This window comes from Callithrix jacchus, chromosome 9 (assembly GCF_049354715.1).
Source record: "Callithrix jacchus isolate 240 chromosome 9, calJac240_pri, whole genome shotgun sequence".
Lineage (NCBI taxonomy): Eukaryota > Metazoa > Chordata > Mammalia > Primates > Cebidae > Callithrix > Callithrix jacchus.
This window is the reverse complement of record NC_133510.1, coordinates 64,948,446-64,974,957: the sequence shown is the minus strand read 5'-3', so window position 1 is coordinate 64,974,957 and position 26,512 is coordinate 64,948,446. Positions and strand designations below refer to the sequence as shown.

At 51.4% G+C, this 26,512-nt stretch overlaps 3 protein-coding genes across 13 annotated transcripts in view; 2 read left to right on the top strand and 1 right to left on the bottom strand.

The window, feature by feature from the left end:
- The window catches only part of PDE1B (phosphodiesterase 1B), a 30,757-nt gene extending 27,742 nt beyond the window's left edge, over positions 1 to 3,015 (top strand). For all 9 annotated transcript variants that reach the window (XM_002752561.6, XM_035256537.3, XM_078336496.1 and 6 more), the window contains 3 exons: positions 316 to 446; positions 981 to 1,101; positions 1,596 to 3,015. In XM_002752561.6, coding sequence (XP_002752607.1) covers positions 316 to 446; positions 981 to 1,084 — 235 coding nt within the window. In that variant the 3' untranslated portion in view covers positions 1,085 to 1,101; positions 1,596 to 3,015. The remainder of the gene's footprint in view (positions 1 to 315; positions 447 to 980; positions 1,102 to 1,595) is intronic.
- A 1,002-nt stretch (positions 3,016 to 4,017) lies between these two features.
- PPP1R1A (protein phosphatase 1 regulatory inhibitor subunit 1A) lies at positions 4,018 to 13,331 on the bottom strand. Of its 2 annotated transcripts, none has more exons than XM_035256545.3 (7): positions 13,127 to 13,331; positions 9,036 to 9,096; positions 8,005 to 8,042; positions 7,567 to 7,630; positions 5,731 to 5,886; positions 4,694 to 4,800; positions 4,018 to 4,151 (listed from the first exon to the last, which is right to left on the bottom strand). In XM_035256545.3, exons 1-6 carry the CDS (start codon positions 13,208 to 13,210, stop codon positions 4,703 to 4,705), a joined length of 501 nt encoding a protein of 166 aa, XP_035112436.1. In that variant the 5' UTR covers positions 13,211 to 13,331; the 3' UTR covers positions 4,018 to 4,151; positions 4,694 to 4,702. The 2 variants fall into 2 exon arrangements, with proteins under 2 accessions (XP_035112436.1, XP_078192625.1); XM_078336499.1 differs by having other exon boundaries at positions 5,809 to 5,886.
- Positions 13,332 to 15,710: 2,379 nt separating this feature from the next.
- The window catches only part of MUCL1 (mucin like 1), a 265,658-nt gene continuing 254,856 nt past the window's right edge, over positions 15,711 to 26,512 (top strand). The window contains exons 1-2 of one of the 2 annotated variants that reach the window (XM_078336492.1): positions 15,711 to 15,763; positions 21,914 to 22,087. In XM_078336492.1, coding sequence (XP_078192618.1) covers positions 22,069 to 22,087 — 19 coding nt within the window. In that variant the 5' untranslated portion in view covers positions 15,711 to 15,763; positions 21,914 to 22,068. The remainder of the gene's footprint in view (positions 15,764 to 21,913; positions 22,088 to 26,512) is intronic. The other variant, XM_078336491.1, reaches the window with a different exon arrangement.

The window sequence follows — 26,512 nt, the reverse complement described above, 5'->3', positions numbered from 1 at the left end:
GGGAACAGAGGGTGTGACCTGCACCTGTGCTCCCCTTCACCATATTTTTGTTTCTTCCATTAGCTCTGTCTTTACTGCCTTCTGGATAATCTTGTTTTAATTTTTCTTCTACCAGGAGGAAAAATGTGGAGAGGGAGGAGTGAAATTAGTGGGAGAGGTACAGGGACTTTGGGGAGTATCTAGTAGAGGGAAAAGAGGAAGACAAAGTTCCCCAAACCTTCTCCTGGTCTTCTGTGTCCTCCAATCTCAGAGCTAAGGTGGCTCTGGAGGGGCTAGGTCTTACCTCTTGGGGCTGTTGGGGGCTTGTGCTTCTAGCTTTCAGTGGCGCCAGCCCTCTCTTGATGTGGAAGTGGGAGACCCTAACCCTGATGTGGCCAGCTTTCGTTCCACCTGGCTCAAGCACACACAGGAGAACAAGCAGAAATGGAAGGAAAGGGCAGCTAGTGGTGGGTACCATGGCAGAGGGTGGGGGTGAGAACTTGTGTGGATGGCTCTTAGAGCACTAGGAGGTCTGTTTTTCTTAAGCCCCTGGGGTAACCCTTCACTGGACTCCTTGAGTTGGGAATGGAGCTGATCAGACCATTTAGATCACAGGAAAGACTGGCTGAATGGCCTGGACTGTTCTAAGAATGGGAGTGGAGAGATGACAGAGAGACAGCCAGACATTCCACAACCCCAGGGTCCCTGTGCACACTGTGGTCCCTGTAAATGGTGTCCCTGTAGATTTGGCTAATTTGGTGGCCCTGGCTGGGAAATCTCTTCCTTTATGGGGGGGGGGGTGGGGGTGGTAGGGTGGTGTTGAAGATTCTGAATTTGAGCAAGGCTAGAGAGGCTCTTCCTAAGTGGGGATGGGCTGAATGCAGTTCAGCTTGAAGGGAGGGTGATGGAAGAGAATCCCTTACTTCTCTCCACATACTCCTTGGGTTCTGGGGAAGAATACTTCTTGGGCTAAGCTCAGCTTCCTTTACGCTTCTCTGCAGGCATCACCAACCAGATGTCCATTGACGAGCTGTCCCCCTGTGAAGAAGAGGCCCCACCCTCCCCTGCTGAAGATGAACACAACCAGAATGGGAATCTGGATTAGCCCTGGGGCTGGCCCAGGTGAGCCTGTGATGGTGGAGGGATATAGCTGGGTGTCTACCCTGGCATCTTGATGGGTCATCTCTGGGCTGCAATGGATGTGAGATTCTTGATCCCTCTTTTGAGCAGTGAAATGGAGGGAGTAAAGATACAGAATGGAGCCAAAGTGTGGGTGGAGCAGGGAAATCCTCCCACCTCTTCTGTCCCCTGGTCCCTGTAGGAAGGAAGGAGGGAGTTCCTCAGAACAGCAGCAGAACAGGGTGGGCCGTGCCAGGGGACAGCTAACCTGCTCTGCCCCTGAGGGAGGGTTAGGGAAAAGGAGCCCAGCCACAGCTCAGTGAGGGTGGCTGAATTGACTTCGCCCTTACTCACCCCCTTGGCTAGGCACCCTTCTGAAGGGGAGTTTTTGCACAACTCTGCTGGGGTCTGAGTGGGGATCGGGACTTGGAGAAGGAAGGTCAGGCTGGAGGCAAAGGCAAAGCTCAGGACACTGAAGCTTCTCCCTCTTTTCCCAGGTCTTCACTGAGTCCAAAGTGTTTGATGTCATCAGCACCATCCATCAGGACTGGCTCCCCCATCTGCTCCAAGGGAGCATGGTCGTGGAAGAAACAACCCACCCGAAGGCCAAATGCCAGAGATTTGGGGTTGGGGAAAGGGCCCCTCCCCACCTGACACCCACTGGGGCACACTTTCATGTCCCGGCAGCAAGACTGGGGAACTTCAGGCTCCCAATGGTCACTGTGCCCATCCCTCAGCCTCTGGATTCTCTTCATTGCCAAGTGGTTGCCTGGGAGCGGGGAGCTTCCTGGAGGCTTCCCAGGGCCTTGGGGGAGGGTCAGAGATGCCAGCCCCCTGCGCCCTCCCCCATCCTTTTTGCCTCCAAGTTTCTAAGCAATACATTTTGGGGGTTCCCTCAGCCCCCCACCCCAGATCTTAGCTGGCAGGTCTGGGTCCCCCTTTTCCTCCCCTGGGAAGGGCTGGAATAGAATAGAAAGCTGGGGGTTTTCAGAGCCCTGTGTGTGGGGAGGGGAGTGGGTTACTTCAGGGCATGGTACCTTTCTAGGACCTGGGAATGGGGTGGGTAGGACATCTTCTTCACCCCACAATTGCACTGCTTCAGCCCATCTCCAGCCTGATCCTCTGCAATCTTCCTTCTCTTCCATTCTGATCCAGTGACTGGGGAAAAAGGAGCCATTGTGGAGCCATTGTGACCAGGGGCTGCGGGAGCCCTTTCCTGGGACCTTCCTTGGGACTGGTCTGGGCCCCAGGGCTTACCACCTGCCCTGGCTGAGTCCCGAGCCCTTTGCCTCCTTCCTCTCCCATAAGGCTGGGAGGCTCCCATCCGACCAATGTCTGTAAAGTGCTTTGAGATCTCCCCAGCAAAGCACCTTCAGCATGTATCTTATCAGCACAGGCAGGAGACACCAGCTGGGTTAGGGTCAAGGGTACCTGGGGAGGGTGAGGTATAATCCAGTAACCTATGTTGCTAAAAGGGAGGGTCTGTCCTTTCCTTTCCACCTCTCAGAACTGGTCCAGCTGCAGGCCCTAAGAAGCTCCTCCCCCGGGACAAGTTGGGGGTAGTGGGTGAAAGGCAGATGGAGGAGGGCTCAGGGCTGCTGCTTTCCTGTCCTCTGGAGAGAACCCAGCCAGGCACGGTGCCCCTTCCTCTCCTCAGGCTCCTCCTTGCCCCCACCTCACCCCAGGAAAGGCCAAAGTCCAGGTGACTGCCCTCCTTCTTTCTTGTAAATACCAACCATGCATTTGTACAGTGGGCCCTGTTCATGTGAAATCGTATCCATGGTCTCCTAGACCTGCTACCCCAACACTTCCACCCCACCCCACCTTGAGTAGGGCAGAGACGCATGTGACTCACCCCTGCCCTTGGTCTCCCAGACCCCTGCTGTAGCCAGAGAACAATAAAGAAGGGAGACCAGGCCTGACTGTGTGTGTTCACTGGGTGCAAGTGGACCGAGCGTCTTCATGTACATACGCTCTTTTTTCAGCAGGATAAAACCTGGGTGAGGTGTTCTCCCATATATATATATATATATAGCGGTATCTATCTGGGCAAGCTGAGGCCCAGACAGGAGGCCATGCCCGAGGGCTCACAGTAGGTGCGTGGCACAAGTGGGGCCTGACGCTTCTCAGGCTCTGCTCTTTCCTCTGTAGCACATGCTCCAGCAGGGAGGGGGAAAGTCTGGCCTTCCCCACTTTCCTCTCTCCCACTACCTGGGAAAATCAAAAACAGCAGCAGGAGAGAGGCCTGGCTGTGAGATCTGAGACAGTTTCTTCTCTTATGTTGGTTTTGTGTATTATCTGGGCTCCTCAGTGTCTAGGACAAGGGGACCCTTCCAGTCTCCAGCGTGGCCTCTTCATTATGAGCCACTGTGTTGTCTATCCATTGTTGCTAATGGGTTGAAATAAGGGACAGCGGTCCCACAGCTAGAAGAGGGAACACATCCTGAGGCTTGGGAATCCAAAGGAAGGCAGCTGAGGCTCAGAAAGGCGAGGAGGTATCCGCACACCACCACACCCTCTTTCCCATGGGCCAAGGGCCATGGCGCAGTTCCCCTTTTGTCCAGCAGAAGGAGCCCACAGCACAGTCACAGTGGGACACGGTACAGGCCTTACAGCGCAAAGTCTTCCAGCTGCAGGGCATGCCTGCGAGGTGGTCTAAGAAAAGAGAACCTGGGCCTTTTCTTCCTGCGTGGCACCCTGGAAGTTAGTCCTCCCACCTATCTGACCCTCATCTCTCTTCCCACAGCAAGTAAAGTCAGGGCTAGGGGAAGAACTCTTCCCTGCTCAAGGCTTCTGCCCCGCTCCTCTATTTCTTCCTTCCCAGAGGCAGCTCGGCAGGAGGGTGGGGGCTGCAGCCAGAGCAGCACAGGAAGGCAGGAGAAAGGATTCTCCGAGTTGGGAAAGAAGGAAAGCGCCAAGGACCTAACACCAAATTTATCACTTTTTAAAAACAAGAGATTTTCCCCGAAAGTGAAGAAATAAGAAACAAATCCGGTGTCCATGCATTCCCAGACTGCAGTCCTGAGTCCAGGACACCTCCTCCTCTCTCAGACCTGTTATGGAGGAAGGGGGCAGAAAGAGAAGGTGAGAAGCCAGAGGGTCATTTTGTCCCTTCCCCTGCTGGCCATCCCATGTGTCAACATCTAACGTCACAGGAAGCTTGTTCTCATGTCTGAGCAGTCTCTCCTCTGTCCAGTCTGTGCAGGGGGAGGGGGGTGGAGATTGTGAAGTCAAAGCTCAGAAAGTCACCTCATCAATGCATCCTCCAGGCAGGGAGAGCCACCGCCCGCCTCACCTGGGCTGGTGTGGATCTCCCTTTGAGTTCCAAATCCCATTTATCAAAAAGTCCACGGCCTACTGCTATCACCCATTCCAGGAGCCAGAAGTCCCACACAAAGTCTAATCTCAATCCTTCTTGCTGCAGCTATCCATTTTTTTTTGTCTGCCTGAGGAGAAAGTCCTTTTACCATAAAGGATAACTCTTCAGGGACTGAAGCTGGTTGTTTCCCTTTTCCTAGACTCCAAATACTAGCCCCTTGCCTTTGCCCACTAGCCTCCTCTCCTGTGACCTGGCAGCCCAGCCCTGGGGTCTTACCGAGTTGGCTCACTTGGAATCCAATGGTGGTATATGGGTTGAGGGTTCCTTTGTGCTGGGTTCCTTACTGCCTCTCTCCTGAGTTTTAGGGATGGATTCTGCAGGCTCTAAGGAGGGAAAATAGGTGATGGGAGGAAGAGGTAGCATTCATAAACACACTGGGGAGGGAACTGCTTCTCCTCACTGCATCCAGTATCTCAGAGGCCCCGAGAGGGCCCCAAGACCACGTTGGGTGCAATCAGGCAAGACCAACAGGGTTTTCTTTGACCACAATTACTACTATAGGCTCACTTTTAAAAATCGTCAATAAAATTGGAAAGAATAAACCCTCTAAAAACAGTTTAAAAAACAAAACTCAATATGTGTCTAAACCCAACATGAACTCATAGGAGACTATTTTTAGTCTTTATTCTGCTTAGTGAGACCATTCATTGGATTGCAGAAATGTTATGTGTTTGATGACAGGGTTCTCTGCCGGGAATACTCTGTGATACACAGTTTACATACTGTAGCTTCATAACATTGGAAGCGTTCTGAGTTCTGGAATAGATCTGGGATAAGGGACTGTGGCCATAGCCCAGTGCTACCAGCTTCCAGGTCCTGCATGCTCGGCATGTGTCAGGTGCTGTGCTAAGAGCCAGTCTCATTGAATAGCCACACACAACCACTGCAACAGGCATCCTCATATCATTTCATATCCTGAGGTTAAGGTGTTAAGGCCTCTCGGCTGGTAAAGCAGCAAGTGGCAGAGCCAGGATTCTAGCCTGTGAGTGCTGTTCCCATGAAGTGGGTTTCCCCTATGTAGCCACAGGGGGGATCTCTCAGGTTCATGGAAGGGTTTGGTGTCACTCAGTAAGGGAGGGTGAAGATTTAACTATAAGCAGAATATGCAAATCGATTCATATCCTTGAGACAGTTTTTACCTACCACTAGGCCTTTCCCAGCTCCAACTCTTTCCCCTCCCCTCAGTGGGTAAAGCTTGCCTCCTGCTGGGCTGGGAAATAGGATGCCTGGGGCCCTTCCCAGCCTGAACATACTTTTTGCTGTCCCAGAGGTGCCCAGCCTTGACTCCACTTCTGTGTCTGGGATCCCAGATGGGTGGGACTCCTGGGTACCTGTGCTCTCAGTGGCTCCCTCAGGCTCCTCTCCTTGCTCCTGTTGCCCCAGGTGATGTTCAACCATCATCTGGAGCTCTGGGGACACAGAGAAAGGGATGGAACGCTGGACATGACTGCCTGGAATCTGCCCGCAGTCTCCGCTGTGGACCCCCAGATTCAGCAGCCTCACTGAAGGGGCAGCAGGCATTGCCGGGTGTTCGACTTTCCCAACCACTGAGATCTGAGCAAGGAGGGGACATGAGCTGGCAATAAGGAGGGATGAAAGCCAGACCATAAAAGGTACTCTTTTCCGCTGGGCACGGTGGCTCACGCCTGTAATCCCAGCACTTTGGGAGGCTGAGGCAGCCAGATAACTTGAGGTTGGGAGTTCAAAACCAGCCTGACCAACATGGAGAAACCCTGTCGCTATTAAAAATACAATAAACAAATCAACAAATAAATAAATCAACATAAAGAAGAATTTACATCAACGAATGGATAAAATAGCCAGTTAACATCAAATGGCAGTAACTCTAAATTTAAATCGACTAAATCCCCCAATCAAAAGATATAGCCAAAACCTAACGGTATATCCAAAGACACACAAAGACTCAAAACAAAGGGTTGGAGAAAAATTTACCAACCAAATGGAGAGCAAAAATAAATAAACAAAAAGCAAGAGTTGCAATTCTCACATTTGATAAAATAGATTTCAAAGCAACAAAGATACAGTGGTAAAAGGATAAATGCAACAATAAGAGATCTTAATACCCAGATACATAAGACCCATAACGAGATTTAGACTCAACGAGACAGAAAATTAATAAGGATATCCAGGACTTCAACTCAGATCCAGAACAAGTAAACTCAATAAATATTTATGGAGTTCTCCATTTTAAATACACAAAATATTGATCGGCCATTATTAATACCCATTTTTAGAATGAAGCAATATTCCTGTTCTCTCTCCCTCTTTTTCTTCCTCTGTTCTCTCCTTTTTTTACTTTTCAACATCCTAGTTCCTCACCTCTACTCAATACATCCCTCTGAATACCTGATTCCTTGTGATTCTCCCATCCCACTGAAACCTCTAATCCATTATAAAAAAAAAAAAACCCTTGTTGCACAAAATTCCTACAAATTCTTAATCAAAAACATGATACAATGCAATACAACTTCTAAATCCTAAAAAAAAAATACAAAAAAATTATCCACGCATGATGGTGCATGCTTGTAATCCCACCTACTTGGGAGGCTGAGGCAGGAGAATCACTTGAACCTGGGAAGCAGAGGTTGCAGTGAGCTGAGATTGCACCACTACACTCCAGCCCTGGCAATAAGAGCAAAACTCCATCTCAAAAAAAAAAAGTACTCCTTTTCACATATGGGGGAGGTGTAGGAGGAGAGACTTTAAGAACAAGGGATACTCCTATTTTGCTGGGATACATGGTCTTCCCTGGGGGAAGGTGGAAAGGCTCAATTTAGATTCGAGAAAAATTTGAGTACCTTATAGGTGTTGTGCACTGTGCCGGTGAGTTCACATAGATTATTTCATCTGTTATAACGAGGTAGTATTCAAGGCTCAGTAAGTTAAGCAGTTTTTCCAAGACCACCCAGCTAGTCAGTGGCAAAACTGGGATTCCAGCCTCAGTTCGTCTAGCAACAGCTCTACCATAATAAAGGCAGATTTAACGACCTCCCTTCCAAAGGGCAGTAGGTGTGCTCCCCAGCTTCAGGCGTAGAGGAGAGAAAAGGGATGAGAGGGGTCTTGCGAACCTTTCATTGTGGGTGTGATTCTTGTCATCTTCTTCCGTTGCCGTGGAGACATTGCCACAGTTGACTGTGAAGGACACAGAGCACAGATGGGTGCCAGCCCCCCTTGCCCGCCTCCTTGGCCTTGCCAGGCTTTTGGATTGAAACTTGGGGTAGGTGTGAGCTTCAAAAAGTGGGGGAAGAAAACTCCTGCTTCCCCAACCACCTCGACAATGGTGAGCAAGGAGACTGTGAGAGAGAGAGAGAGTGTATGTGTGTGTGTGTGTGTGTGTGTGTGTGTGTGGTGCATGTGTATATGTTCACTCATGCACATTGGGGGGCAGGGGCATAGGGAAGTGGGAGTCAAAAATATCCTAGAGATGGGCGGCAGGGTTTTAAGGAATAATCCCCTAATGAACATGGGGGTTCTCTGGCTGGGCTGAGTGGGATGGGCCCGCTCACCTTGAGATGTGGGTTGGGGATCCGGTCTTCATCTATCTCTGAAGGGAACAGAGAAAGGAGAGGGTGATGAGGACAGGAAACCAGGGATTCCCATAGAGCTGACTTCTCAGGGGAGGGGATTCTGCAGCCACGCTCCTCCTGGGCTGTCCCCAGGCTCTTGGCCCTCATGGCTACCCCAGACCTTTTCACCAGAGCTCCTCTCCTGTGCTGCTGCTGCCTCCATCCCCTGCATCTAGTCCTGCCCTTGACTCTGTGGTCAATCTGCGCCTGCATCCTTGCCTCAGACCTGGAGATCCCCGAAGGCAGGATCTGTGGTCTTTGTGCGTTTTTCTTCCTCTGAAGTATCCATGTCTCTTTCTCTTTTAATCATTCCTCCATCCCAGGGTCAGCCAGAACTAAGCCCTTCACAGGAGGGAACAGTGGTACAGAACAGTACATTTATTCTACGCAGGGTCTGGAAAGTATAGCTGGAGGCAAGCTGGAGACATGGGCACCCTGAACTCCAGCCTCGAGTCTTAGCCTGACACCTTCTCTTCGACACCCCTGTCAAGCTCCCCTGCCATTCTCAGAGACCTTGTTTTCTCCCCAGACCTTGATGGGGATGCTGGTGACCAGAATCTCAGCTGCTCTCTGAACTGCTTCTAACCTCTCCCTCCCACTCTGGCGGCTGTGAAGAGCTGGTGGAGGCGAACCCTCCCCCTCACAGCTGACACTGCCTCTGGGGTGGGGGTAGCAGCAACTCAGTTGCTGGAGAAACCTGGAAGGCTGTTGCCACAGCAACCAGCACTCAGTTGACCACCCCAATTCCTGGGGGGCTCAGGAGCCAGGTGGTCTCCCCACCTCCTAGCACTGCTCCATCTTTCCAAAAGCAAAGGAAATTCTGCAATCCCGCCACCACTTTCCTGCCCTCAGGACTGAGGACATCCCTGCCTCCTCAGAGCTGTTCTTCTTCCATCTAGCATCCATCTCTCCCACCGGGACCCACTGCTGCAGTGGCCCCCACTCCCTTCAGCAACCTGTCCCTGGCTTACCTGGGGATGACTGGTCACTGGTTAGCACGAGGGTGGCAGGGGTGGGGCGGCGTCTCCGAATCTGAGGGAAGGTGGGAAATGGGGAAGAGAAAGAAGAAAACGTGGAAGCATCAAAGCCCCAACCAAAACCACTCAGTAACATAAACCAGGCTAGCCTACTTAACACACCTCAACAAATGCCATGTTTATGCAGCTGGAGGCCATTATCCTAAGCAAACTTATGCAGAAACAGAAAACCAAATACTGCACATTCTCACTTGTAAGTGGGAGCTAAACACTGAGTACACATGGACATAAAGACAGGAACAACAGACACTGGGAAATACACGAGGGGGAGGGAGGAGGGCAAGGGCTGAGGAGCTACCTACTGGGTAGTATGCTCGCTATCTGGATCAATCGTACCCCAAACCTCAGCACCACACAATAAACCTTTGTAACAAACCTGCGCATGTACCACCCCCGAATCTAAAATAAAAGTTGAAAAAAATGCCATGTTACACTGGACTGACTGTTCCAGGGTGAAGATCCCCGGATTCTTCCTCCCCTGGGGAGAGCTAATCCTAAGGACCCAGAAGACCACCTCCCCCTCCCCCTCCCTGCATGCTCCCATCTACCCTGTTCAGTTTCTCTACTTCCCCTCGGTCCCAGCCCCAGCTCTCCATCTCAGCAGCTATATCTGCTCTGACGCATTGATCTCTGGCCTGCTGTCCTTCCGCCCATCCTGGATCAATGGTCAGAAATAACTTAAGAGGGCACAGGGCTTTCTCTCAGTCTTCTAACCCACTCCCCAAGCAGACGTTAACATTTGGTGTGACAGCACCTGCAGAGAGCATCCTTTTCAAGTGCACCCCAGCCTGGGGGGACAGCACAGAGAAGGATCTGAATGTGCATCTCCTCTGGCCTGTGCCCCTCATTCCTGAATGTCCTCTCTATCCTTGGATACATTGCCTTCCTGATTTGTTAGGAAATGGGGTTGGGTGAATCCTTGTCATGGTAAACACAATATCAATACAAGGAGGAGCCCTAGGCAGGACCCTGGTCAGGGCCTAAAGCTTAGCTGAAAAATCTTATCCTAGGCTCCACGTCCCAGCCTAAGAAATTAACATATAAAGCTGACTGACCACCCTGCTTCTGAGCCCCCTTACCCACACTGTTGTTCTTTTGTCACACTGCCAATAAAGTTGATTGTTTTTGAAGTCAGAAAAACTACACCTCCTGGGAGATGTAGTTTTTCCCGTTTCTCTGGAGGCTTTAGAGGCTTGGAAGCGAGGGGAAGGATGGGGGTTAAAGAATGACCCTCTAGGTTAGCAGTCGGGAGGGAAGGCTAATGGGGCTGGAAAATGGGCTAAAATTATCCTGGGCTGAGAGGAGTAGAGTAAGGACACTGAATGATCAACTCCTTATCTTTGCTTGTCCATTATTTAGAATCATCACCACTGGCCGTGGGAGATGATGGAGGTGAACACTGCCCCCCTCTATGCCCAGAAAAGTGGGGGCACGGGCTATGGCAAGATGGGCTGTTTAAGCCTGAGGGGGGGGGCTCTTTCTAAAGAGGAAACAGGATGCCCAGAATGGGGGTGTGTAGGGGTAGGGTATCATTTTCCCAGGAGAATTCAGTCCCATCTGTTTTGGATGGCATTTCAAGGTCCCGCAGTCCAGTCCTTTGTGTATGTGTGTGTGTACATGTATGAGCTGAACGAACATGAACTGTGATGCACATGGGCAGGGGACCATCTGTTTCTTGTATATGGGATGGGGGCCATCCTTCGACTAGAAGACTCCTCTACTTCTTTCCATCCTGGAGGAGTGGGGTATGGTGGTGGTAGAAGACAGAAGGAGACAGGGAGAGGGTGGAATGGAGATTAGTGGGTTGAGACAACATCAGAGTGGGGAGTCCAAGAAGGAGACTCCAAGTATGACAGAGGGCAGCAGGGCTGTGTGGTCTTGGACAGGTCCCTTCTTGCTATCCTTACAGCAGAAAGGAGGAAAGTCGGACTTCCTGAGGCACCTCCCAGGCACCTGAACTAGTAGATCAGTAGACGATCTCTTTTCTTTATGTTATACCTATCCCAAATCCTAGCTCTCAAGAGCACATGGTACCTTTGCTTCAGATTTATTTCCAAACCAGTCATGTCAAGGATCTGGAAGCTGTGGGCACCCCTCTGCCCCTGCCACTCTGCTCTATAACTTACAGCTTCCAACTCCTTTTGCCCTCCCATGTTGGTCTGAGTTAGGAGCACCTGCCAAGCCTGGAGCTTTTTGCCTAACACAGCAGGAAGGGCTGAGGTTAGACTGCAGGAAGAATTTCAGGCCTATGAAACACAGATTCTGAAGATTAGAGAAAGGAGGCCCAAGTCCCAGCTCTCTTTTTTCCCTCTGGCTCCTCAGCATTGCCTTGTGCCGCTCCCTTGTCCCCTAGATCCCTGAACCAGCTGGCCTTCCCCCTCCTCCTCCCCACATACCTACTACACCTGCCTCCTCCAACACCAAACAGATGCAGGTGTCAGGCCCTGTCTGTGCCAGTGGGAGGCAGTTCTCTTGGGAACCACATCCCCATCCTCCACCGCCCAGACTCTTGAGCCCCTTTCCTGGGTCTGAGGTTATCCTGACCGATGCCCTGCCTCCAGGCATAGCAGCCTTTCCCCTGACTTCCAGGGAACACGCCCCAGGCTGGTGGCTCTGTGTCCTCCTCATTCTCTACAGATTTATGAGGCTTCACCACAATCTTTCCTTAGTCACATCTTAGAGCTCTGAGGTAGGGGTTCACCCCAGGCCAGAGAGAGGATGGAGACGCAGGTACCTGACCCTACCTCCACAATGGGAAGCTAAAGTGATAGGGAGAGAGTGTGTACCCGTTCTTCCCTTCACACCAGACCTTATTCTACCAAACAGGTGGAGTAACAAAAATGACAAAACACTCTCTCTACCTTATCCCAAGAGGTCACAAAGTTTTTTTTTTTTTTTTTTTTTGTGGGGTGGGAGGAGGGGGCGGGGGTGGCCAGCCAGAGCCTGGCAGCTGGTTGGGAGAAACAGAGAACTGACCTTGTGGGAAATTGATATTCTTTAGGAATGGGACTGTCTAGGCAAATGGACAGAGATTACAAAGAGATGGAGCAATAGGCAAATAAGCAAATATTTGGCGAACGAGCAGTAGTAAGGACCACGGGTAGTCATCGGCTCCATACACACGCTCACTCTCCCTGAGGCATACACTTGCTCACACACTCTCATACACTGCCCCCTCTGCCAGGCTGCTCTGAGCTAAAAATAGACCAGGCGAGGAGGCTGGGCCAGGGCCCTGGACTCCCACCCCTTGAGCCAAGGCCGTCACAGTGCTTCTCCCTTGCATATGGTTCATCTTGAACCCCAGCCCCTGGAAAGTCTCCACCTCTGGCTTCCCAGTGCGGCCAGCTCAGTCCCACCCAGCCTCCCCACTCCAAAGGGCAGGAGTTGGGAATACGGACCACGTGCCCAGACTTGAAGAAGGGAGCCTCAGCCTATGACCACCCTTCTCCCCTCTCCCGTATCCCCGGAGCCCCAGCCCTCTCAGTTGTCCTCAGTCCCTTCCCGTTATCACTTTGGGACCCCAGCAAGGTGGCCCCCGGTTAGGAGGGGACAGGGAGAGCTGTGTCTCCTCTTCCAACTCCCACCCTTCCAGGTCCCCCCTCCATTACCGACCCCTCCCCAGACCCCTCCCGCACTGCTGCTGTTCCCTTCAGCGCCACCACCAAGCTCAGAAACTCTGGTGGGGGTTGACTGGGTGAGCGATGCAGGGTTGTTTAAGGAGGGAGGGGTCGTGTCCTCAAGCAGGCCCCCTCCCCCAGGGCTGGGGAGGAAGAGAGCGACTCTCGCGGGGCCAGGCATGGAGAGGAGGCGCTCTTCCTTCGCTCAGTCTCATAGAAGCACAGATCCAAGATGTGGCTCCGACGGTGGGGGAGGGGACAGAAGACCCCCCCTCCCCAAAATGAACGTTCGTCCTCAAAAGGGCGCGCTGCTAAGGGAGGACCAGGCAGGGATCCCGGGTTCCACCAGTCCCGGGGTCCCTCTTCCTTGGTTGGGCGAGTCCCCTGCCGCCCCGCCCTGTTCCGCACCTGCTCCGCCGCCTCGGGGTCAAGGTGCGGCTCCAGCAGCGGGACCGTGAACTGGATCTTTCGGGGGCTGCTGTCTTGCTCCATGGCTGGGGCGGCGGCCGCTGGGCCCGCGCTGCGGCGGGAGGGAAGGCGGCGGGACTCGGGGCTGGGGCGGGCGCGCTCCCTCTCCGCTCCGCTCCGGCCCCGGCCCCGGCCCGGCGCGCTCGGCTCCCGGCTCCCGGCACAGCGCTCCTAGCTCGCGGCTCCCGGGACTCTGCAGCCGCCGATTGGCTCCGCAGCCGCCCCTCCCGGACCCCTCCCCCTCCCCCAGCCCGGAGCCTTAACCCTGTCGTGGCTGCGCCGGCGGCTGCGGGGGTCACCGCCCCGCGGCCGGCGAGTCCGGGCGTGCCCCGGGAGCCGTCGTAGCGGACAGCTCAGGCAGAGACCTCAGTGTCCTCGGAGTTTTGGGCAGGGAGTTGGGGTGGGGAGCGACTAGGAAGAACTTCTCCTGGCCAGGGCGGGTTGTAGGGGCTGGGAAAGTAGAGGGGCGCTGCAGGAGAGGAGGTTGCAAACGCGAGAGGAAGATTGCGTTTATGATTTTGAAGGGGGTGGTATTATAGAGAAAAGATGGAAAGGGGATTTAGGCATGCAGCAGGAGGGATTAAGGTTAGACTTCTAGAGGGACTTTCCCTTGAAAGGAGAACACTAGGCGGAGGTAAAAACTTGGTGGGAAATACGAAGTCTGCACACCCGTCCTGTGTTCCCTCTGTTCCAAGTGGAGGAAACGGAAGACCTCTGATGGTCTCCGGAGGGCGCGTTTCTCCTGAAGTGCCTGTGGGAGTGGGAGGAGGGCTTGGGGAGAGAGGACCATCTGGGACTCGGCAAAAGGAATAATGAGGCTGGGGAGCCAATCGTGCTTGTGCAATCGAGTTCCCTTTCTGCTTGCTAAATTAGGGGATGGTAAAGTAGGTGAAAGGCCTGCAAGGGGAACGTGCCTGGGGATGGGGAGAGGAACTCCTTTGGTGGGGTGGCTTGTTTACGGATAGTGTTGGTTTCCAATTTCACTATTGGCAGGATACTGAAAAGGAGCTGCTGTAACTGAAGGGATGGAGGTTAGACTATGGGAAGAACTTACTAGTTTGGTGGAAGACTGAGATGCCAATCAATACGAGCCAGTGAGGGAGATAGGATATTCACAGGAGCTGGTGCGAATGGTGCTAAGGGCTGGGGATCACTAGACAGGGGAAGGGGAGGTGCTGGGCACCTGGGGAGGAGTAGGGCTGGATGCATCTTTGCCGGGGAGAGAGTGGAGAGAACTGGGGATGGGGAGGCCAGCACAGGGAGTGCTGGAAGAGGGGAAGGGGTCTGCCTCTTAAACCAAGCAACCGGCAAGTTCCATACAGATTTACGCCTGGTTCTGGGAGAATCCAAGGATCATCCTCTCCTCTAAGGGGTCAGCCTCAACCCTCAGTTGCCTCCTCTCCTGGGCAGCCCTTCCCGGACCTTGATTTCACAAGGCCCCTTCCCCTCTAACCTCCCAAAATAACTCGTCCTGCCCTCCCCGCAGCCATATCTTTTTACATGTCAGGCTCAGTTTTCTCAGGGTAAGGCTGGGGTTATGGGGACCCAGTGGGCCAGCTGGATCTCTGTCTGCATGTTAACTGGCCCCTGTTTTGCTGTCGTTTGGACTCCAGGATGGACTCTCCACACCCAGCCTGAACCTGCAGGGCCCGTTTGCTCTCTGGGTAGCAGGGCCAGATGGAAAACAGCTGGTTGGGCTTCCCTGTCTCCCTTCATTCCCAACCTTTGTGCAGATCCCCCCACGAGAAGTGACAGTGGAGAAAGAGATTGTGAAGGCCCCGAAGCAGAGAGGATAAGGGTTGGGGCTAGGGAGCTACCTGGCCCATTAGGGCCCAGTTGCTTGCTCTGGCTTCCTCCCTACTCATTCCACCTCCCAACCACACATACACAGACCAGGATCCAAAATATCCTCTACATAGGTGACTTGTCTATTCCCCATCCCATTCTACCAGGACTGTGGGATGTGAAGCCAGGATTCCCGCATCCCTGTGTCTGGGGATTCAGGCTTCCCGCATGAGCCTCAATCTCATTTGTAAAACAGACAGAGGATCCTACCTCCTAGGGTTGAGTATCATATAGGTAGTCATGGTGCATAGAAGGTCTCAGTTAATTGTAGCTGCTGGTTGTATTGTTATCTCCTAGCAGAATGGCAGAGTTGGGGGTGGTCACCTCTCCACCCCCAGCCCAGTCATCCAGCTTGCCTGGTCCTTTCGTATTCCCTGCTCTCTCTCCCTCAAACTTTGGTCTGGTCATGGAAATTCCTCCCCAAGTCTCTCACCCACTCTGTGTTGCCTTCTCAAGTCCCAGATTCTCAGAGTCCTTTGTCCTGAAAGCCATAGGTAAGGAGAGAGACTAAGAGAGCTGGAGCTCTGGAGAGATGGCTGATGAGGGGCTGCGTGGGAAGAGGGGTCCTGCAGCAGCCGGTGCTGGGGTGGAGGCAGAGGAGGAGAGAGGAGGGAGAGGGAAGAGCAATAGCTCCCAGTACTGGCTTTGGGAGGAGGAGACTGGGGAAAGTGGGCGAAGCGTTTATGGGAAGCAGGGAGGTGGAGTGTGGCTGGGTGCAGCCTTTGGTGCTGGGTAAGCTGGAATGGGTCTGTCTGTGAAGGTGTGTGTTTATTGTCATTTTGACTTTTATTTATGTCCGTAGCTGTGTGAGTGCCTGTTGGGCCGGTGGGTGTACGAAGGTATGGGTTGCTCACACGCAGGCCCCAGGCACTGCAGAGGGCCTGATGCCTGCTCTTGGAACCTTTCCTAGAGCGAGTAAGAGTCAGAGCCTGCCTCATCCCAACTCCTTCCCTCAGCTTGCATGTTTCTATGTTAGGCGCCTGTGTTCACAGCCCTGCTGCAGTCACAGCCCGGGCTGGAGGAGCAGCAGCTGTATGTGGTGCACTGCTGGCTCCATGAAATAGTTAACGTTACAGGGATGTGACTGGGTCACCCTCCCCTATTCTCGGCACTGGACTGTAAGTTAATGGGGCTGCTCTTTGTCGCTCTCAGCACTTTCTGCTTTTATCTGTGCACCCTTCTCACCCCCACGAACCTCCTCATGCATTAATCTACTAATAGTCACAACTACCCAGGAGGGAGGGCAGGTATTAGGGTGTTTATTTTACTTCTCGAGGGGTGGGTAGTGTAGCGAGGTGTTGCTAAGATGGGCACCTGGGACAGGATACGAAAGGTCGGGGTTCAGTTTCTCCATCTGCTGCCAACTCTCTGGGTGACTTGGGCTTGTTTGCCCTACCCCCAACTGGATTCAGTTTCCTTCTCTTGAAAATGAAGGGGACCAGGTGACTGTGCAGGTTTCTTCTGTTCTAATATTCTGTTGTTCTGACTTGAGGGTGCTCCTGTCACACAGCCGGGAAGTCTCAGAAACCGGGTTAGAACCCAGGAGGCCCAGGACCTTCCCTGTATCTTTGCCTTTCTCCCTGCCTGGCTGGTGTGGCAGAGGCACACTCCAGCTTGTTGAAAACATGATGCACACACACTTTTTGTCTACACAGTTCAGAGGAGATGAGGCCAGAGATGGCTTTTATACACCCAAAGGAGCAGCGACCCCATCCAGGTGGTCCCCCAGGAAGCCATATGCTCATGCCAATGTGCTGCAGTTTCTCAAATGTTTCTGGAAACTCTTGGAATCATCTCAGAGCTTGAGGCATATGTTCTGACAATCCTCATGCGGGGTGAATCATTGTCTTTTAGGGTGGCTTTGCTCCTTTGGAAATGACTGAGAGCCTTTAGGGGCCAACCCTTGTGAAGACAGAGGGAGGCCAGGTGGGGGTAAGCCTTGATTTGGAAGAGAGACGTGGGTCCCCTGCAGTGAGACTGTGTGTCCCGCAGGGTTTGAGCCCATGTAGAAGGCTTCCCTGCAAGAAGTTTCCAGAGCTTCTTGTGAGCCCCGGAAGCAGCATTGGAGTAGATATGTGGCCTCCTAGGGGACGACTTGGAAGCCCAGCCTCCTCTGACTGTCCTGGTTTGCCTGTGAAAAAGCCCAGAGTTGCAATTCTGCCAGGCTTGAGTCCACACCCCACTGCAGCTGGCAGTCTTGGGAATGGGGCCAGAGCTGGTGATTCAAACAGAGGGGATGCTCATTTTCAAAGTGCTTTGCCTCTTCATGAACCCCCATATCCACTGGTAGGGTGAAAGAGACTTCAAGAACAGCCACTTGAACCCTTCAGCCTAGAGAGGAGAAATCAAGGCAATAGGGAGGAATGGCTTTCCCAAGGACCAGAAGCCAGGCCAGCACTTTCCCCAGTAAACCAGATTTGGTGGCTATGGCAGGGTAATGGCTGAACCTGAAGCAAGGTCATGGACCAGATGACCTCTTGAGATGCATTTGAACACTATGATTATCGACAATCCAGAAGGACAGATATCTAGCTAGCCTCTAGCTAGCCCCTTCTATCCCCAACCTGCTAAGAGGTTAAATTTATTCTTTTGGCTGAGTGCGGTGGTTCATGCCTGTAATCCCAGCACTTTGGGAGTCTGAGCTGTCTGGATCATGAGGTCAGGAGTTCAAGACCAGCCTGGCCAATATGGTGAAACCCCGTCTCTACTAAAAATAGAAAAAATCAGTCAGGCATGGTGGTGGGCACCTGTAATCCCAGCTACTTCGGAGGCTGAGGTAGAATTGCTTGAACCTGGGAGGCAGAAGCTGCAGTGAGCCCAGATCACCCCATTGCATTCCAGCCTGGGAGACAGTGCGAGACTCCATCTCAAAAAAATAATTATTCTTTTAACAAATATTTATTGGCTATTCTTATGTGTCAGATATTATGCTAAGTGCTGGGGACACAGCAGAGCATAAAAGAGACACAGTCTGTCCATTGACACACGACTTATGGCCTAACAGGAGCCAGGGCAGTGGTGGGTGAGTCATGATCAGCCAAGAGTTACAAAATCAGAAGCACAATGTGCTGCAGGATAGCAAAGACCCTTTTCTGCCCCTCCACACTAGCTCCTGGCAGCCTGGTGGGTAAATGCCCAGCCTCCAGAGAAGTCTGCCTAAGGTCAAATCCTAGCTCTGCCACCTAGCAGCTTTGTGACTTTGGGCAAGGTGCTTAACCTCTCTGAGCTTCAATGTCCTCACCCTTAAAACTGGATTAATAAAGGTATCCCTATTATAATAATATATAGTGAGGGGTAGGATGAGATACTGTCCGTAATGTGCTGAACACCTCTCAAACACTTGCAACTGGTTTCTCCTTTGATTCTTGAAAAAAAAAGGGACGAAGAATGGGGATTTCAGTGCTTTCAGAATTCGGGGGGAAGTTGTCTACAGAAGCACAGCCCCTGCCTCTTTTCAGCCAGGTCCTGCTTCTCCACAGCCTTGTTGTATCAGCTATTCTTGATGTCCAGCTGTGTCCTCATCAGCATGGACAATCACCCTGTTCTGCTAATTAACACCCGCCTTGTTAATGATTAAATCTAATGACTTTGACTTGAGGGTGGGAGGATGGAAAATTCCCCAGCCACAGGACGGGATGGACGGTAGGTTTCCAGGAATGGGAAGGCAAGGGCCCCTAGGGCTCTGGACATGTTCCTCTAGGTGACCGGGGAGCAGATGCCTGCTTTTCTCTTGGGGGTGCTCAGCAGGGGAATATGTATGGGGGGGTTATTTGAAAGTTACAGCCCAGTCCTCCTTCCCCGGTCCTCCCAGGCTTGGCAAAGGGCACTGGGCCCCAGCCCCAGCCTTGCATTCCTCTTGCCAAGGATTAGCTGTTGCCTGTTGCTGTGCTGGAGCATGGGGTGAGAACTGTGTCAGTCCCTTAGGACTGCTGTGACACTCTGTGCCTCTTTAGGCTTCTAGCAACTCCAGGTGTTCCTTGGCTTATGGCAGCATGACTCTGATTTCCTGTTTATTGCCTCTATCTTCACATGGTCTTCTTCCCTTGTTTTCTTTCTTTCTTTCTTTCTTTTTATTTGGGACAGGGTCTTGCTCTGTGACCTAGGCTGGAGGGCAGTGATGTGATCTTGGCTCGCTGCAATCTCTGTCTCCCGGGTTCACGCGATCCTCCCCCGTCAGCCTCCCGAGTAGCTGAGACCACAGACATGCGCCACCATGCCTGGCTGCATTTTGTATTTTTAGTAGAGATGGGGTTTCACCATGTTGGTCAGGCTGGTCTTGAACTCCTGACCTCAGATATCTGCCCACCTTGGCCTCCCAGAGTGCTGAGATGACAGGCGTGAGCCACTTCACCTGGCCCTTCTTCCCTCTAGTGTGTCTGTGTCCTCTCCTATTCTAACAAGGACACCAGTCATTGGATTTAGGGCCTACCCCAAATCCAGTATTATTTCCTCTTGAAATTGTAATTAATTACATTAGCAAATACCTTATTTCTGTATTCTGAGGTTTTGGGTGGACACGAACTTTTGGGAGACACTATTCCACCCACTACAGATGGTGACAATGCTTGATGGGGCAGGGAGATGGTGCATGCTCTAAGGTTAGGATGATGGGGGGTCCTGCCGTAACAGGCATAAGAGGCCAGTGGCCCCCTGTCTCTCTCCCCTCCCCAAGAAGAGACGGACGTGTTCAGAACCCCTGGTTGGGGTTGGGCTGGTCTCAGGAGGCTTTAAAGAGGAGGCTACTGGTGGTGAAGAGGGGGAAGAGATGGGATCAGGGGTGTTCTAGGCTGCAGAAAAGAAGGCAGAGAGGAGGACTTGGAAGGGAAAATCTTGGGTCCCTGTAATTCAGTCCCAGTGGAAGGGGAGCCTTTAACCTGTGTGAGGAACCATCACAACTTGTCGTATGATGAGAAAATGAAGTGGATTTTGTTTACACATCCAAGATGCATTTCGGTTTCATGATACTTGTTGTTTCTAGCCTTCCTTTATACTTCACTGGGGGATGGACCCGGGTAAAGTTTTCTTTGCTTCTGGGTGAAAACCCAGGAAAGCTTCTGAACCTTGCTGCTCACTCCCAGGTGAGGGGTAATCTCTATTCAGAAATTAGAACGACCAGGCAAATATATAAATCAAAACCTGAAGCCATTTAGTGTCCCTTCTTCAGGCTGCTGGGCCTGCTTTAGTTGGAAGCTTGCGTGGGAAAGCAGGGAGCGGCTGGCTCTGCTCTGCTTCTCCATCACTTTCTCCCTCCTGCTCTGCCCCGAGTCTGGCTCTTCCCCGGCTCTCACTAGACGCTGTTTCAGAGTGAGGTGTGCTGGTGAGCGGTGGGGTGGTGCAGAGCCGAGTGGTAGGGGTAGATCAGTTTTGAGATCAGTCCGTGCTCAGCCTCCTCCATCAGCAGGTACCATCCTCAGGCTCTGTGTTCTCTGGTGATTATTCTCTCACGGGGGTTTTCCAGGGTCCTCAGGGTTCACCTCACCTGTGTCCCAGGAATTGAACTCCTTCCTCAGCTGCTGGGGTCCTTTTGTTCCTCGAGGTAGCCCTATTGCCCAGGATCCAGGATAGACCCAGGGGAAGGCACCGGTCCCTGTCTCCAGGGGTCAGTAGCTGGTTCTTTCCTGGTTAGGCAAACCCTGTGGCATAGGCTGTCTCAGCAGCAGCTCTGCTGGAATGCCACATGCCCTCAGTCCTCTCTCTCCTTCTAACTTCTGGGCAGCACTCAGACTCCAGAACACTCTGTTCCCAGTGCTAAGGGCCACATTCTCAGTTCTTGCGGTAACCCGTGCGGGCATCTCACTAGGTTTGCTATAAGGGGCTAGGCGCCTCTGTCCTTCCTTGGGAGGGAGGGGATGGGGCTGACAGCACAGTTTTCTCCATACATTTCCTCCTCACAGACTCCTCCCTCCTCTCTATACTGTGACCCTCTTTTATATCCTTGATCTGGCTGAGGGGGTCAGAAACTAGTTTTTTTTAACATTTTTCATATGATGATTTAGTGCCTCTGTTTGAAATTTTCTTTGTTATATCTTGATGCCTGGAAATTATACGTTTTATCCTTTTACAAAAGAAACTGGGTTTAAGACTGTGTCAGGAGGGAAGGGTGTCAGGCTCTAAGTCTATACCAGCAGCTTTGCTTCTCTTAGGGAAAGCCAGGCACAAAACAAACGGCCCGGCAGTGGAATGGCCACCAGAGGGCAGCAGATCCCGCTTCAAAGCCTGTGTCCCTCCTTGGACTCATGGGTGCTAGATTATTTCATTCAATCTCCAGAGGCCAGGTGCCCCCTAGGTGCTGGGGGTTCATCTCTCATGGCATCTCAATCAGTTCCCTGGCATTAGCTCTGCTTCCTGGCTTCCTGCAGTGTCACTACCATTCTTCCTTTTTGAAGTATCAAAAATGAATCAGTCTGTGTCTGATGCTAACAACCGTGTACTAAGCACCTGTGTTGCGATGGGTGCAGAGCTCAAAGCCATACTCTCTGCCTTGGAGAAGCCCAGCTGGCGAGGGAGACTTGTGAACAGACACTAGGAGCTGCAAAATAGTAACTGGTGTTGTGGAGGCAGAAATAAGGACTTTGGGAGCATTGAGGAAGGGGCAGCCTGAAGGCACTAGAGGAGGCTTTGCAGAAGAGGGAGAATTGGAGTTAGGCTTTTTTTTTTTTAAAGGTTAAGTAGGACTTCAGGGAAGAAGAATGTGAGAATAAGGAGGAAGCAGATTGTCAAATTTCTGGTGGACAAGGGAGGTGAAATTCGCAAGGGAGATGGAGAGAGGGTAGCAAAGAGTGGAGGCAAGGGCTGTGTTTGGAGACTGAGGGGAGACTGGGGTCTTGGGGGAACTTTGGGGAGACCCCTTAGCAGAAGAAGAGCTTCCTTTTCCTCTCTCAGTTTCCAGGAAGAGGGTCTGAGGCTCTGTGACTGCAAGGATTTTACTGAACTGAGAGGTTATTGGAGGAAATGGAGGAGGATGGGAGCCCTGAACTCTTCAGAGAAGAAACACTTGAAGGATCTGATGTTGTTTAGCTGGAAGAAAAGAAGATTCGATGTTGTCTAGCTGGACAGGTGAGCTTGGCATAAGAGAGTGAGTGAGAGCATGGGCTTTGAATGGAGTCAGTCTGGCCTTGGAACAAATCCGGACTCTTCCAATACTCCAGTGACCCTGGGCTCATTGCTTTGCTTCTCTGATCTCATTTCTTTATCTAAGAAATAGGAATAATAATTTCTACATCCTAGAGATGTTTCAAGTATTGAATGGGATAATATACACAAAACTCTTAACACAGTTCTTGGTTAGTTCTCATTAAGTGGTATTATTTATTATTAGAATTGCCTTTAAATGTTTTAAAGGTTGTCATGTGGAAGTAAGAACCGACTTACCTGTGCCGCTCCACCAGGCTGAACAAGTTAGAGGGAGATAGATTTGACTGGCAGGGGGGCAGACTGCCCGTGTGAGCCCCTAGAGCCTGGAGGGAGCTGCCTTATGGAGAAGGAGATCTCTGCTGATGAAGACATCCGAGTAGAAGCTGTCCAGGGGCTATTTCCAAATCAATGCTTTGGGATCCTGGGTTGTTCTGACATTTTGCACCAGTCTATGAGTGAAAGATTCTGTGATTCCACTTAGAGGAAAAGGGCCCCTGGGATAGGAGAGAAGGAGCTGGCACTAGGGAGAATCAGTGCTTTGCTAGTCTAGGGCCAGATAATCTGAGCCTCTGCTGTTCTGTCTCCTTGGGTGAGGGAGGACTTGCCATGGGCTCTGTGGAGGCTGTCCCGGCCCTCTTCCTACCTCCGTTTGATGGAACTCCATATTCAGTGTAGGAAGTTTGGGAGTGAAGGGGGACATTATTTTTTTATATAAGATCCTTCCCCACCCCCAATAAGAGAAAGTCCCCATTTTGGAGTCCCCCTACCTGAACATGTGTTGAGAAGCCCTTTCTGTGACGTAACTTCAGGCTTCCTCACTCCAGGCTTCCTCTGGTGCTGGGTTAGGTTCTGTGGGCAGGTGACCTTGTCCTCACCTCTGCAGGAATTCTATAGTGGAGGGAGGAGAGCACTGTGCTTTTGAGAGGAAGGCTTCTCAGCCCCTCCCAGCATCCTTTTCTTCTAACCACTCGGGGAAAGGGAGACCTTTGTCTGCTGCCCCTTCCCTGTGCACATTTCTGTTAGAGGGGAGGGCTTTGGGTGATAAACAGTGGAAGTGGAAATAGGATAGTGGCCGAGAAATGGGGAGGGAGGGGCAAAGTCAGGATATATTTTAGAGATAGAATCTATAGCCTTGTTGCTGAATTGATTGCGGGATTGAGGGAAAGGCAGAAATCAAGATTGACTCTTAGGTTTTTGGTTTGAGTAATTGAGTATCTGGTGGTGATATTTAATGAGACGGAAAGATGAGGTGAGAATTATAGGAAGGCACTGGTTCAGCGGTAGTAATGAGATTGCAATGCCGTGGCGTAAACAGAACAGAAGTTAGACAGAGATGATATGGTGGCCACCCTTTCTTTTTAATATGTAGCTTCCGTTTAGTGGCATAAGAGGGCGCTGCAGCTCCCATGCGTTTATCTCGTTCCAGCGAGCAGGAAGAACTTAGAAAGGAGAAAGGGAGGACCCACTCTTGCTGTCAAGGGCACCACCCGGAATTTGCCCTTATCATATTTGTTCATATCCTCCTGGCCAAAACCTAGTCACATGGCCACATCTGTTTGTAAGGAAGCTTGGGAAGCGTAGTCATTAGCTACATGGAAAAAACGGCAGGGTCAGCGAATCGGAGGTCTGGATCAGGTCGAAGAATTGCTCCAACTGGACTTCTACCGTAATGCAGATGGAAGGGCAGGAAGTTGTGGGCAGAGGGGAGACTGTTGAATTTAGGATTTTGGAAGTGGCTGTAGTGAGGCGTCGGCTGAGGTACAAAGGTAAGGACTGAAAAGCCAGAGTGCTGGGAGGTCATCGGTATGAACACTGACCGTCCTCAAGAATAAGGCAGGAGCTACTGGGAAGAAAGGCCCAGGTGCTGAGGTTAGGGGCTCTCTCTAAGGAAGGGGGCAGCACATGTTCTGAGGGTCAAAGGAGGGGAGATTTGGGAGTAGGAAGGAAGAGGAATGGTTTAGAAGCAGCAATGGAGAACAAGGAGGAATCTCCTTCCCGCCTTCTGGTTCTGAGGCAATTGGTGGCTAAAGAAGAAAGCAGTTCCCATGTGAGCGTGTAATAGAGGTTGTGAGATTCTCAGAAAATCTGAAATTCTTTTTTTTTTTAAAGGGACAGGTTCTTATTCTTACCCAGGCTGGAGTGCAAGTGGCATGATTGTAGCTTGCTGTAGCCTTGAATTCCTGGGCTCAAGTGATCCTCCTGCCTCAGCCTCTGAAGCAGCTGGGGCTACTGGCATGTGCCACCATGCCCAGCTAATTGTTTTTATTTTTAGGGTCTTGCTATGTTGCCCAGTCTGGTCTTGAAAACTAGGCCTCAAGTGATTCTCCCACCTGGGACTCCCAACGTGCCAGAATTACAGGCATGAGCCACACACCTGGTTTAAAAATGTTATTTTAGTCTGGGCACAGTGACTCATGCCTGTAATCCTAGCACTTTGGGAGGCTGAGGTGGGTGGATCATCTGAGGTCAGGAGTTCAAGACCATAATGGTGAAACCCCATCTTTAAAATTAAAAAAAAGAAAGAAAAAGAAAAAAGAAAAAAAATGTTATTTTAGATTAGGCAATATCAGTTGAAAGACAGGAGAAGAAAGAAAAAAAGGAAGATTAAGCAATAGAGAGAATATTCAAAACGAGACATTGAGAATATAAAGGAATTTACTGATCACAAATCAGAAGTCCTAGGGGCACAGTAAAAGGGTTTGACGGAGAGACTGGGCAGAGAGAACTGGGCTGGATTTGGGGCTGACAGAGCCAAACAGGGTTGGGGTTCTGGGTGACAAATACATCTGGAAGCTTTGGCTTGGCCCTGGAGGTGACCGCGGTCAGCAGAGAGACAGGACACGAGGATCTTGGTTGTCCACCTTTCTCCAAGAGGAATCGGGAAAAGGAATAGACCTCAGTGCCATGGTTTCAAGGCCTTTGGCGACTGATTCCTGTGGCTTAAGGGGGATGTGAGTGGTGGCTTATCCCATGGGAGCAGGAGATGTGTGGGAGCAGAATAACTAATGGCCCCACAAAGATGTCCACATCTGAAATCCCAGAACCTGTGGTGTGTTAGGTTACATTGGCAATAGAGAATTGAAGTTGCTAATCAGCTGTTTTTCTTTTCTTTTCTTTTTTTTTTGAGAGGGAATTGCACTCTGTCAAAAGTGCAATGGCATGGTCTTGGCTCACCACAACCTCTGACTCCTGGGTTCAAGTGCTTCTCTCACCTGTCTCCTAAGTAGCTGGGACTACAGGCACCTGCCACCACACCTGGCTAATTTTTGTATTTTTAGTAGAGATGGTGTTTCACTATGGTGGCCAGGCTGGTCTCGAACTCCTGACCTCACGATCTGTCCACCTCAGCCTCCCAGAATGTTGGGATTACAGGTGTGGGCCACTGGGCCCAGCTTCAGCTGGTCTTACGATAGGGAAATTATCCTAGAATATCTGGGTGGGTGCAGTGTAATCTCAAGCATCCTTAAATGTGGACAAAGGACTCCAGAGAGAGAAGCAGATTGATGGCAGGGTGAGAAGACTTGGATGGATGGGGCTGGCTTTGAAAATGGAGGAATGGGGCCCCTAGAGCCTCCAGAAAGCAACACAGCCATGCTGACAGGCCTTGATTTTAGCCCAGGGAGACCCATCTGGAACTCCTGAACTACAGAATTGTAAGATAATAAATGTGGGTTGTTTTAAGCTGGTAAATTTACGGTAATTTGTCATTAGAAAATAATATGAGGTGAAAGGCCTTCTGGGTGACTGCTCCTTCCCGCAGGGTGAGATGCTATGACAGCTGGTGAGAAAGAACATTTATTACACCACATTTCACCAGGGGGTCGAGTTAATGCACCAACAGGCATGTTCCTCAGCAGCTTTGCCTCTTTCTCTCCTGCCCTCTCTCATGAACGTACACACTTGGACAGGGCTTCCCCTGCCTACCTCTGCTCTGGGGGATGCCTGCTGTGTCTCTCTCTGTTGAGCATCTCAGGCAGCAGGACAGAGAGGGCCCCTTTTGGGCTTGTGTCTTGACTAACATTCCCCAGCTCAGCCTTGCCAGAGAGGTCAGAGTGCTGTGGGTTCTCTGGCACTTGTCTGGCCATTAATAAAACTGAAGCTTTGGTCTCCTGTTTGCTCCCTGTTCTCTGGACACCTTCTCCATTGGCCAGATTCAGAGGGGCAGAGGGACGGCATGCTGGTGGCCCTCCCTGGAGCTGCGATGGTGAAGTCAGGATACATTTTAGAGACAGAATCTATAGTCTTGTTGGTGAATTGATTGTGGGGTTTGAAGGAAAGGCAGAAATCAAGACTGACTTTTGGTTTGACAAAATGCTAACAAGAATAGACAATATAGAGAGGAATATA

Bases quoted from the DNA above. Each gene is read 5' to 3' on its own strand.
- PPP1R1A (XM_035256545.3), bottom strand. From the start codon at position 13,210: ATGGAGCAAGACAGCAGCCCCCGAAAGATCCAGTTCACGGTCCCGCTG. The intron at 7,631-8,004 runs GTGAGCGGGCCC...TGTCCTTCACAG, and splicing joins TCCCCAACCCACATCTCAAG to TCAACTGTGGCAATGTCTCC. The intron at 4,801-5,730 runs GTATGTTCAGGC...TTCCCTCCTTAG, and splicing joins CACCTCTGGGACAGCAAAAA to AGCCTGCAGAATCCATCCCT.